Raw genomic sequence first — 13,443 nt, forward strand, 5'->3', positions numbered from 1 at the left:
GGTATTTTGAGTCGTGGAGTGATATGTTGTGGAGTTTAATTATTTCGTGTGCTGTTGAATTTTGTGGCTAATGTGGTATTCTATGGTGTGGATTGCAGGTATGTGGTGTGTTGTGTAAATGTGTTAAGTTGGTGTGGAATGGAAATGTGTGAAGTAGAATTGTTGCAAAACTTTCTGATCAAACTAATTTGTACAAAGCCGTTCCAATGTGCTCCAATTTTAAACATAGTCGTGCTTGCACAGCTACACACAATTTCCCACAAAGGGTGTAAGTCATTAAAGCTTGCTGCAGTATACACTCCTTAATTAGAGCTACTTTTTAAGTTAAAAAATCAAAATTCAAAATACCTAGAAACCATTTAATGCCCACGTGTCTATGCTAGAAAGAAATGTGCAATTAAATAAAGTTACAGGTGACATGTAACGAGCTCCAAAGCCCTCTGGTTGTGCATCTGCTGCTGTGAGCAGGTCATAGTACAAACAACAATTGGTTCTGTCGGGTGATGCAATTTCTTTGTAGTTATCAATTTTAAAGTAAAATAGAGAAACTAAGAGTGGCGCTAGAACACAAATAGAATTGCAAAGTCATTCATGATTTTCAAAAAATGAGTTTTACTTAAGTTTTCAAGGGTTAAAAAACTGATTTTTCAATGCAAAATTACCATAAGAACAGGCTGTCTGATCATTTGATCAATGAAGCGGCACAAGTGACAATAATTTAATGGTGACAAGGTGAATAAAGTGCCTAAGTGACAAAACCAGTGTATCAGCGCTGCTGCATGTTATTTTCTGCTTTTCTCTTGACTGCAGTTTTTCATATTGCCACAGCATAAGCCTTGGTTAGTGTGGTAATTGGGGACCCCTAGACAGACGTGCATAGGCACAAGCACACACATTTTTTTTTTTTGATTGATAAGCAATGCTGAAAAGCGACAGACTTTTTATGCTACAGTGGAGCGCTCTCTGCGAGGTGTCCCAAATCTGTGATTGCTCACAGCCATCGCCTGTCATTGAAATAGGAAATAAATCGCAAGTCTCCATGACTCGCACCCCATTTGAAAGTGAGGCTGAGGAAAAAGACGTTCCCGCTCAGTGCAGCGAAAGAATAAATATCACTAGGAAAAAACACATTCATGTTGTCACAGCAGTTTCAGATGCTTTGATGAACCGGTATTGACATGCAGCTCACGTATTCTTCAAGGTGACTGCAAAACTCGCCCCAGAAAAACAGCAGTCTCAAAAGGGGGCCCCGGACAACGTTCACTAAAAAGCAAAACAAGCTCAGCAGTTTGGGATATGGAGCTGCCAGAATTTAGCTCAGACGGCCTGAAATGCCTCATGGAGATGCCACTTCAAAGGGGAAACGAAATTGGCAGCCGTGTCAACAACAATCCTAAAACACGAGCCAAAGCAAATAAAAACAAGCATTTGCAATGCAATAGGTCTCGCATTTATAAGAGTTTGAGCTATTGGCATTGTAAAATTACAATGCCTTTTATTTATGTTTTGGTTTAAAAACAAATAAAAGGCATTGTCATTTACAATGTCAGTAGCATAAACTCGCATAAAAGCAGTGTGCGGCGTGCAGCAGTGTGCGGCAGTGTGAGGCATGCAGCACTGTGTTGCGTGCAGCAGTGTGAGGCATGCAGTGTGAGGCATGCAGCACTGTGTTGCGTGCAGCGGCGTGCAGCAGTGTGTGGTGTGCAGCAGTGTCGTGCAGAATGCAGCAGTGTGTGGCGTGCAGCAGTGTGTGGCGTGCAGCAGTGTGTGGCGTGCAGCAGTGTGTGGCGTGCAGCAGTGTGTGGCGTGCAGCAGTGTGCGGCAGTGTGCAGCAGTGTGTTACGTGCAGCAATGTGTGGCGTGCAGCAGTGTGGCGTGCTTTGTAAACAACAAGAAAAGCGAACATCAAAGGAAGGGAGGGAATGAGCATATGGGGTGTGAGTTATAACTAAAGTTAATTGTTGTAAGAGGGGATGCAGGAAGTGAGGCCGAGCGCGCGCTGGCGAAAGCAGTCTGCTGCTTTCAAGTCCGATGCCAGCTTCGCGCTTGAATGCCTCACATGCACTGGCCATAAACCGCATTCGTAAGGTCTTGTGCCCCTTACTAAATCTCTCTGAATGCGTGAGGCGGTGCACGCGCAGGAAGTAGCTGGTGGCAAATGGAATGCGCGTGGTTGTGCGCGTAACCGCCACCCGATCCGCCTGGGAAGCCTTTGGGAGCATTTTCTGAAGCCCCTACATAAGTCTCGCTGTGCGATCGCTTACGCGATAGCCAGGCGAGACCTCACCAGTGGAGCTAAAGAACGTGCATGCAAATATGAGCATTTGAACCCTATTTGGGAAAGTTTCAGCATTTCTTCCTTGAGGTCATGTGAGCACTGGACCACTCCCACCCTGAAGAATCAGGTTGTGTTATGGAATGGTCTAAGTGCAAAGCAGTGGGCATTGCCTCCCGGTACTTGCTTCACAACCAAAGAGTGGGGTAAGGGCTGGCTGGTCAATAAGTAGCAATAGAGTTCATCTTGCTGAATACCCACAATTGTCACTGCCAGTGCCTTTTCACTGTGTGGTACTGTCCTGTTCAAGCTTCCGTGCTCGGAGGGCAGGCTGTGAAATGTTTCTGCTTGACAAATGAAGTTTGCACTGCAAGGCTTCGCAGCCCGCCACGGGAATTAAGAACTAAACTAGATTCCTAAAATGAAAACAGCCTGTCCAACTCTTGTCGAAGGATGGCTTTTGCTTTCAAGGGCATAATAAACTGTCCAAGTTGGAGTGACTGTTGTGAAATCTCTCCCTCCAGACCCTCTCATGGTTTAGCTTCCACTCGCTGTCTGGTGATTAACCCCTTCAGTGCCCGCCCCTTTCCCCGCCCTGTGCCGGCCGTTTCATTAGCGGGCGGGGTTTGTGACGAGCTGGTCTCGTCATGGGCACAGCGCAACCGCGGCCCATGACGAGACCAGCTCGTCACGGGCATTGAAGAGGTTAATATTAACTGTGAAGCCTGCGAGTCCAAATCATATTGAAAGCTTAATACAAATAAAATTGTAAATGAGACTAAAAAAATCAACCTGTTATTTGGCTGCTATATCTGCGGCCAGGGTGCAGCACATCTACACCAGAGACACTGGGGCCATGGTGTCTGTCGGTCTTCTGTGTTGATGCCTGGGGGCGGGGCTACCTGCTGAATGGGCGTGTGCTTTGCAAAAGAAGGCCTCCCTGCCCTGATGCACAGCAGGGAAAACATGGACTGTGCGTGCCCTCTTTTACTTGTGCTGCATTTTAAATCCATTTAAAGAAGCGGCCACAGGGGGAAATTTGTAACAGACAAGTAGCGATCTGGGAGGGATGGTGGTGGCGGGTGAAGGTTCTGGCTGGGACGCAGGGGAGCGGTGAGAGCACAATGAGAACCACCAGCAGTAACCAGACTGCACTCGCATTTCAGTTCCTTGGCTGTCCATGGGCAGTGGTCGAAGTGGGCGGGAACGGCAGGGCACGGCGTGCCCCTACTTCTTTAATTCTATAGATTCCGTTCCCTTACTTTTTTTATTTTGAACATGGGTCCCTGGACATAAGAAAAATCCCAGGCCTGCAGAGAAGGCTCGGCATTTGTGGCTGTTCGGGGACGGGCGGGGAGCAGAGAAGGAAAAGGTCTCCTCTCTTGCTTCCTGCCCAGACAAGACAAGGAAGGTGTCCGCTTCTGCTCAGCCGCTGGCAGCTGCCCCCCCCCACCTCCCCCTCTCTTTCTTATTCTTATTCCCTCTCTGTCTAACTCCTCACTTACCGAAAACCGTGACTCAAGAAATGGTTCTCACCCTCTTTCTTCCTGTCCATTTGTTCCCCTGTGAAATAAATGCAAAAAAGAAAACCACTTTTGCTGGAAATGCCGTTTTGCCATTTTCCTATTCCAAAGTGCAGCCACGGAAATAAAAGGTTCAAAATATGAAAAATCAATAACTAAATAAAGCGAGATGGAGTGTTCTTAAAGAGGCCAGATCGGTTTTATTCAAACCCCAAAAACATTAGTGTCACTTTACTGAGTTTGCCAGTGAAGCGCTGTTTTTCCCGGGTAGGGAAGTGCACCAAACCTGGAGGTACTGCAATACCTGGTTGATGGGTGGATTGGAAAACAAAATGTGTAGGGCGGCTTTGTGTTCACAAATGTGGTCTTTTTAAGCCATACTGCTTACGTTTTGTAAGCATATAAGCAGTGGACATTGAAATGGGTCCTTTTTGGGCCCTGTAGTTTTCAGGCAGAAGCGCTCACTGATTTCTGAATAGTGAGTGTAAAAGTGTTAAGTTCACCATGTTGTTCCTGCTTACATTTGATATGCTTTATTTAATCTTTTATTCCCTATGAGTGTTTGCTTTTTCCAGGATGTTGTTACTTTTTCCTTTAGGCAGCATATTGCTCTTGCCTAGTGCGTAATTTGAATTGAGTCGCATCCAGGTATGTATAGCAGGTCAAATTGGATTGTAGTTGAAGGCAGTGTGAATTTCTCTCAGTGGGGCAGTATGGTGTTCAGTGAGGGAGCGGATGTAGCACTGGGGGCTGAGCTGCCGAATTTAGAACTGAGGAACCAGGTTCAGCCTTCATGAGCAGTCCCCCAGACCACTCTCCTGAGGGAGCACATTCCCATACTAGACATTAGAAGGCCCCGCAAATCAGGAAAAGCCCTGGTGTCTTAACACCAGCAGGTGGACCCTAGCCGTGGCAAGTGTGGGTTCACCTTGAAGGCTTGCCCACCACAATCTATGCTGAAGTTCACCTCCAGTCTTGCAGGAAGGCGTACGAAGTAGCAGACCCTAGAGCAACAGTGACTCTGTCACTGAGGTCACAGGACCCTTGAGCAGCTGGCTCTAGGTCGGTGCGACCAGTGTGACCGCAACGGGTGCTGACTTTGAGTGGGGGCGTTGTATATTATGGTTTTAAAAGCACTTGCTGCCTCCTTCCTGGCCTACAGCAATTTTCGGCATTAAACATTTTTTTTATGATAACTCCGGTGAATAAACGTCTTCCTAGAACGAGATCGGAGCTTTGTCTAGTGGAAGGTTTGATTCATGGAAAGATAGGGTTAATGTGCCTTCTGCTAAGAACATGTACCATGCCCATCACAAAGTGCACATATTGTAAATAGGTCAGAGGGTTATTGCTTTTGTCAGTAAGCTCCTTTTGCTACTTGCAGTTTATAAGTTAAAATCATAACAAAGAACAGTGAGCTATTAACTTTCATCTTAGAGCGGCATACAAACTGCAAGGTATAAACTAGAGCTTTGTTTTTTTCCCCCTAAGCCTTTGATTATCCTAATGTTGCGAAAAGTGTTCATTTGGATAGAAATCAATAATGATTATTAAAGTGAACCCCCAAATATGGTATTAAGTTTTAAATTCTGAGTTTGTGTTTATCCAGATCAATCACTATTACACTATACTGCCTACTAATATGGTTGTCATGTGACTCCTCCACCTTGTAGTCCTTTGTCTTATGTAACATTTCCCATACAGTGATTTACACACGTAACATTGATTGTCTCTGTGTATATTGCTGACGACAGAAAATCCATGGCTCGGAAACAAATGGCTTGTGCTTCCACTTTTAAGCATATTTGGGACATTCTGTGATTAGAAACATATCCCACTTTGTGAATTTATTTTAATGTCAATAACTCATATTAATCTTTAAATAATCATGTGTATCCATTGGTTGAATTACATAACATAATAAGCTGTAACTGGTCAGTGAAATGCCAAACAAATACTAAAGATTGGCATGTCTTGCCAATCCTGACCACACCTCTAACCCCACCCACTGATCCAATCCTCAGGTTAATCCCACCCTCTGATTTTCCGCCCACAGTTCCCCTACTTTTTTTCCCCCACTTCGACCACTGTCCATGGGTAGGGACTGCGTGCGCGTGCTGCTGCTCTTACCCGAGGCAATAATTCAGGGGAGTTAACTTTTGAAAAAAGGTGTGACCTGCACCAAATCGTTTAGCCATTTGGAGGCTACAATTTGTAAATGACTTAGTCAAAAGCCAATCCAAAGTTGTAGGAGGAGTCAGACTCCACTAAGTAGATGCAACAGATCATCCTTCATCTGCACTATCAAGCCGGAACACAAAAATCTTTCTATAGTATAAATGGAAGAGAGCCCCTAAAACGTACTGCTCTACAAAGCGTATAGTGCAAGTATATGTATTGAGAAGAAAATCAAAAGGGGTTGATATGGCCTGTTGGACCACCTTGCAAATGGAGGAAGGGATAGTAAGAGGTTGGGCCAGAGTTGCATGCTATGTAGCGCTACTTAATCTTTTTACACCGCTTAAGCAGTTGCATACAGATAAAGCAGTAACCATCTTCCAGACTGGCCCTGAAAGAGCCAGTTGCTCAGGCCTGATCAATGTTTTCGGCCTTTGATCCGTGCCTTTGACCTGCCACTGCTGTGACGCTATATTGCTCCAGGCATGGAGTTTGACTGAGGGACTATAGGCCACAACCTGCCCTCATCAGATGAGGAATCATAAATCCAAGGCTGCCATATATCTGTTTCTAAATGCTCTCAAGATCTGCCTGTATGTCTCCTTCGTGGAGCCAGGGCTTTGAACGACGGAGTCCTCAACAGACTCCACCATTGCAACAGCTTATGCTCTCCCTCTCCCCACCTGACAAATATTTAGTCTCCACCACACAAGTCCTATATTCTCCCACCTCATTGCCCACCCCCCTCACCAATCCGGGTTATTGGCTATCACCTAAAATATCCTGGACTTTGCACCCTCCTGTGCTAAAGAGAAAGTACCAATGATAAAATCTTGAAATCCCATGCACCCTAAGAAGCATTGACTAAACCAGTAGCTTTGGCTGTAATGTCCAGTAATGTGCAAGTGTATAGGCTCTGGTTATTTGAGCTTTGTGTCTGTGCCACCAGTCGCTTTCTGTGCCTCCTGTTTTTATTGCCTCAGCTTACAGAGCTGCTGTTATTATCCCCAAGCTTGCAATGCTGGTGCCGCATTCATATTTGTGTATGCTTCTGGTTGCATGCGTTTCCACATTAAAGCCGCCGTACCTGTTGGCTTTGCCATTGCTTGTTTTCTTCTATGGTTCACCCACGTACAAAGGTTGTTGCAAGATAATAAGTTACTTCATTTAATGTCCAATGCTGCCCTCTTGTGGTATTTTGTCAATGTTAAAATAAAAATGCCTAGAGAGGTGCATTCATCATTACCTTCACCATCTCTGCATGATCATCTACGAAGGTGAAGACGTATGTATAACATTTTTGAGCCTGTATTGGAACTAATCTAAGTTTAATGTAAGCTTCTGTCGCATTCCAACGATTAAAGGGCAAAACCGACAGATTGGCAGCGCCTGTCTGGCTTGAATTATTGCAGCACTTTTCAATTTTAGTAACTACCAAGATTATTTGGTGCACCTGGGAAGTTGGTACAGGGGGTCGGGGTGGAGGGAGGGGGGAGGGGGGGGCGCGATAAAGGAAATGTAAACGATTGGAAATGTTGCCTTCTTGCAGAACACACACAGCTGATGTCCGTATGGGTTACACTTGATTTAAGAAAACCGTTTGTGTACTGTAGCACGTGGGAACCTCTTGAGTAGAAGGGGTTCAGGATCACAAGTGTCGGGGTTCTGTAATAGGGTTGTGTATTTATAAATAAGCTTATATCCGCATACAGGACAAATTACCATCATCCCCACCGGATCCCCAAAACATAAGGAGGAAATCCCGCTTCCCGGTCTCATGTGTCCCTTTATGAAGTTTGGGTAGTACATGTTCTCTTGCTCTCGTTAATATTTTTGTTATTAGTTCACAGCTGAATAACTGAAATGAATCCAAGTTCAACTATATTCAAACTCCTTTTCCACAATCATGGTAACCAAGCTAAAGTTACCTACATGTTTTGCAAATCCTTTCACCGGTTTACAATGAACATTGTTTTAGGTTCCATCATTGAAGTTAGAAAATTACTTATTCCGCTCATGTTTATGTAAATACCATTAATACCGTGTTTGACTGGTGTGGACATAGACATTCAGCTGCATTCAGGATGGACAATGGCGTTTTCCTGGCGTGTACTCGGCCTTTTCTAAACATTTCATGTACAATTATAACATTTACTGGAACACCTGAACTGTACAGGAGAACTGATATTGAAATAGATAAGTCAAGCATGCATAACTTGTACATTTATCTGTCTGCCTTAACAAGAGAAAAGGTTGTCCCCTAATGTTCATTTTCCGTTTTTTATTTTTCTTTTTACAGTTGATTTTCCAGCTTCTGTTCGAATACATTTACTGAGCAAGATGGCAGACATAGAGTGAGTAGTTTTATTTATTCGCACATCATTGAAAGGAAAGCCTCAGCCACTAGCATTCATGATTGAGCTCGAAGGCGATCCTACTCTATTATGCAACTACCATTTAAGAGCCATGTTGATGGTGCACAGGAACAATAGCAATGGACAATAGCAATAGACAATAGCAATAGACCTCTTCCTAGTAGTCTACTTCTAGCCGCCATGGATGACCAACTATTCTGGCGTTTTAGCCAACATGCAATTGCAGGAAAATAAATAGAAGACCTACTCCTCTGAATTCTCATACATCCCATGCCCTTCGTGCTAGTTTAGGTTCCCCTACAGAAGTAAAACTCCATAACGTTTACAAGCTAGCCTCAAACTTGGTAAGCATCCACAGACATATTTTCCAGATACATTATATGTCGATATATTTTATTCAGGAGTACAAAACATCGAGTGTTGGCAACCTTGTTTTTGGTTCTAAACGATTGTGAAAGCTACACATTTACAAGATGATGTGGACTGAAGTAGGTTAAACCGTTTTTAATAAAATCTATTTATTTTATACATCAGTCCAGTTCTTTGGTGCAAGGTAGGTAGGTGAATCGTGACTGTTTTGAAGAGGAGTGAGTTTTCTTGTAGCATTGCTTTGCTTAAAGCAAATAGTCATACATCAACATGAGCTGATGCATACGGAAGACACCGAGATTTTGATGAAGTGAGTCTCGAGGAGATCATCCGCTTGTAATCAGGCCATCCGGTTTGACAGACTGCTCCGCTCCCCTCTTAAACTACCTCTAATCCCGCGTTTGGCTGTGGTGCAACTTTAAGTGTTGAAGCAGCCCCTTCCAAGTGAAGGCACCGAAAAGAAAGAATTTAACGAATGTAATATGTGTACTTTTAATCACGTTTGTTTTTATCCTTCAAGCTCCCCGAAGCCCCCCCAAAAAATTGAACATGTTTTAATGTTCACCTGTAATCTCAGTAAATTTGTTTTTATATACAACTTGTAATTTTAATTGTTTCTGTTAATTAAACAAACTATGATTTTTTTTCTCCAATGGTAATCAAAAATTGAATGGCGACAATTGGTGCCAGTATGTCATGGCATTTATCTGTGCCTGCTCCAGAATCCGGTAATGAATAGAATCGAAGATAGGACTTTTTGTACTGCCGCTGTTTTTGCCTGTTCAAGGAACATTGTGATCCTCCCTGTATTAGTGCAAAAAGCTCAAAATTACTCTGATGGTATCGGAGACCGATTTCCTGTGATCGTTTGTTCAATGTAAGGGCTTGGATGGTATTTACAACTTGATTATGGAGAGCTCCATCTTTGTGATTTGGGCCCCTCATGGTGTGCGGGATTAGGAAGCAAAGGTAAGGCTCTGCCTGTCTTTCCTCTGTAGAAACTCACGATCATGGGGCAGTTGTGTGCTTTCTTCCTCATTCACTGGTTAGTAGGAATGGGATGGTGCATCTTCTACTCTCCAGATTTAACAAATGCAGGTGGTAGTTATTTGAATCCTGATGCATATACTTCCTCCTTCACTTTAACATTCACCTCCGAGTTCACTTTCGCTTGGTTGCAGCCGAATGTATGATGATTTTCCACATGCATTTAGACCGCATGCCTTCCAAACGCAGTCATTTGAACGAATGCATCTTTAGCATGCAAGTCGTTATAACGACTTGCCTTCGGGAGGCGCTGAATTTTGGAATACTTTCATTTACTACTCCAACTTTAGTCTGTGCAACAGTAGGGAAGGCGTTGGACTTTAAATCCAACACCATTCCAACAATTCACCCCCCTAAAGCAAGTCGTTGGAACGACTTGCATGCTGAACGAGTGCGTGCTAAAGAAGTGTTTGTTCTGGTCCTGTGAAGGCACAGCGTGATAACTGCTTTGCCCTAAAGGATGTTTCCTGTGCAGCCAGTGTGATCAGCAAGGAGATGAGACTTAAAGGTAATAATAATGTGACTATGCTCCACCTGCAGAAACAGCGAGTTGTAGCATTGGTACACATGATAGCCTGCGAGTTTGCTGCCGAAAGTCTGCAGCAAAGAAGCTGTTTGCACATTCCTTTTTTCAAATTGGGTAGGAAGTCAACTACTTGTACATTGATGGGGTTTGAGATCCAGCGAAAAGATATAAATTAAATTTGACTTGGAGAGATCATGTCTTAAACGACACATATAGATAGGGCTGCTCCTTGACGGCTTTCTCCCATGCTCTCCCTTGAGCCAGTTGTCACTTTCTTCCACTCTGTCAAGGTCTGGTTTTAATTAAAGGGATCGAGGCCACAGTATCGGAAGTATGTGTCTGAAAGTAGATGCTGAATTAAAGGTTTCGGTTGTGTGATTTTTTTTTTTTTGCATCATTAGTCATTTGATGGCCGAATAGTTTACCTGACTTTTCCTGTCTAAGTAGACCTCATTCTGCAAAATTGGTTGTTTTAAACGTGTTAAACTGGTCTTATGTGAAATTTTGATTGTATGCCTTTAGTGTATGTCTTGCAGTTCCAGATGTCTATTCACAAGATTTGTCAAATTAGAATGAAAATGCTTTCTATGTGCTGGCATTGGGACCAAACCGTTTTTAAATTGTGTCTTGTCTTTCCAGGTACAGACTTGCGTCAGGAACTAGTGAGAAGATCCAGCTCAGTTCTCTCATAGCTGCTTTTCAAGTGACTCGTGACATCATCGTTGCTGAAGCTTGACATCACTGCCAATGTTGAAGAACATTATTTTGCATGTGCTTCAGCTGCCCAAAAACAGCACTCAAACGTTGCAGCTTTCTGGAAATAAAAGAAAGTTCTTATTTTGTGAATAGTGGAAGGAACTGAAACAATTTTGAAGAGACTGAAGTGTGATGACTTATGAAACATCGCCAGAACGACCTCCATGTTTCCTGTTTCTTTTATAGTTTATTACATTTGAACTGTGGAACGCATTTCAAACTTTGATTGTCAGATGTATACAGTAGTCTGGACTTGAATGTTTGGACTCTGTTTGCTTTTACTCAGTAAAGCAGTCAAATGTTACTGAAAATACAAGAATTTGTTGTCATACTTTGCTTTTACACAAATCCAATTGGTCGCACACTGCTCGTCCTACCAGCGTGTTAGCCCAAAGCATTATGGTCCATGAAGTCAGCATCAGCGAGTGCGCCTCTGCCAGAGTATTAAGCAAAATTAAAGTCGCGTTGGCCATCCCTGGACACGTGTTTCGAGGTTATTACCTCTCGTCAGCAGGGAATAGGCATGTGTGTAGGGTTGCTGCGTAGGCTGCCAAAAATTGTTCTCAGGTCCAGTACCGCTCATGGCACTCAGGTGCGTAACGATGAGCTCGTCAGCCCCACCGGCTCAAGGGAGCCTTGAATGTTTGGACTCTGTTTGCTTTTACTCAGTAAAGCAGTGAAATGTTACTGAAAATACAAGAATTTGTTGTCATACTTTGCTTTTAGATAAGGTCATCAACAAGAAAACCGCTGCAGCCACCGGAGCTTAAACAATCAGAAAATTATTTAAATGGAGAATATTTATTCTTAGACTAAAGTGCTAATTGGAATGAGGGGAAATATACATTTTACATTGATATTAGTAAGTATGATACATTTATGAAAAGTGGCTACAAAGGAAGAGTACTAATTATATTACGAAATCGTATGTGTGAGCGCTATAAGAAACTAAAGAGAAAGGCGTACCACGCAAGAGGATGAAAAAAGTTATGCAGTTTGTCATTAATTTGTAGTCTAGGCTTTCAGACAGCTCTCTTTATCCATTAGTCTGCTGTATTGTCATTCACATTTTACTTGTACTCACCACATTGTTGAGCATGGAGCAGTGGGTCAGCTTACTTTATCCATTGGCTGTTTTCAGTGTGAGGCAGGGCATTTTACCTGTGTTCTTATGCAGAGTTACACAAAAAAATGAATCAACATAGTGCAAGGGCTGGTGGGCCAATGTCTCCATTGATTTATTTTTTTCTTTTATAACATACACATTTTTAAAATTGATTTGGGAGAGACCTGACACTACGACCAGGTCCTCGCAGTCCCTTGCAGTGTACTGTGTCTTGCATGTGCACAAATAGTGATGGCTATCTTGAAATGCTTTCAGAATAACTCGCAATATGAACACCTGTGCGCATGCTTGCATGCAGGCACACAGGAGGGTATCTTGGAACGGTTTTTGTTATAGTTGATGACAAAAAACTTTCCAAGATGGCCATCCTTTCGTACGCGTGCACAGATGGACAACTTTGAATTCTTTTTCCTAAAGTATAACAAAAAACATTCAAAGATGGCAGGCGCTACATCTGTGGTGTAAGGAAATGTCAACTTCTTTAATTATTTAGCTCTGCAGTTGAAAGCATAGGCTATACATTTATAATGAGATGTGAACACTGAGGGCCTGATTCACAAAGGTGAGTTTATACATTTGTGCAAGTTTACACTTGCTGTAGTCACTTTACTACTTTTTGGTATTCACAAACTGAGTTTAATTTTACTAGTAGTGAAGTTACTAGTACTAAATGTACTACTTTTTCGTATTCACAAATTACAAGTGTAAAGTTACTACAGCATATGTAAACTTAAACAAAAGTGTAAGTGCATCGTTTTGAGTCTGGCCCAGAGGCATGCCACAGGGTAAGATGATTGTAATTGTATTTATATAGCGCTTACTACCCCTGACCAGGCTGTTAAGCGCTTTTTGGTGAGCAGCGCGCTACTCCGGAGCCCAAAAAGGATTAGTGGTTGATTAGTATAGTGAAATATGAGTCAATCTGAGTGGTGGGCATGTGAGTCTGGTAGTTGGATCGAACAGGATAATGGAGGGATATGAGAGGGATAAGTCTAGAAAGTGGCTTTTGGGAGATCATAGTAGTAAGATGAGGTTTGGGATGAGTAGTAAAGGTAGAGATGGAGGGAAGAGTCTCTTGAAATGGATTAGGGAGCTCATAGTAGTAAGATAAGGTTTGGGATGAGTCAAAGGTGGGATACATGAGGGAAGAATTTAGAAAGGGTTGTTTGAGAGATTAGTTTTAAAATGAGGTTTAGGGTGATCCAAGGAAGGAAGAGTCTAGAAAGGGTTATTTTGCAGATCCCAGTAGTAGAATGAGGTTTTGGATA

The 13,443-nt window shown here is 43.0% G+C and overlaps 1 protein-coding gene across 2 annotated transcripts in view; it reads left to right on the forward strand.

Moving 5' to 3' along the window:
• RFC5 (replication factor C subunit 5) overlaps positions 1 to 11,368 on the forward strand; it is a 144,419-nt gene extending 133,051 nt beyond the window's left edge. For both annotated transcript variants that reach the window (XM_085633384.1, XM_085633385.1), the window contains 2 exons: positions 8,276 to 8,330; positions 10,933 to 11,368. In XM_085633384.1, coding sequence (XP_085489510.1) covers positions 8,276 to 8,330; positions 10,933 to 11,029 — 152 coding nt within the window. In that variant the 3' untranslated portion in view covers positions 11,030 to 11,368. The remainder of the gene's footprint in view (positions 1 to 8,275; positions 8,331 to 10,932) is intronic.
• The last annotated feature ends 2,075 nt before the right edge of the window (positions 11,369 to 13,443 follow it).

The sequence above is a fragment of the Triturus cristatus genome, chromosome 11 (genome assembly GCF_964204655.1).
Source record: "Triturus cristatus chromosome 11, aTriCri1.1, whole genome shotgun sequence".
NCBI lineage: Eukaryota > Metazoa > Chordata > Amphibia > Caudata > Salamandridae > Triturus > Triturus cristatus.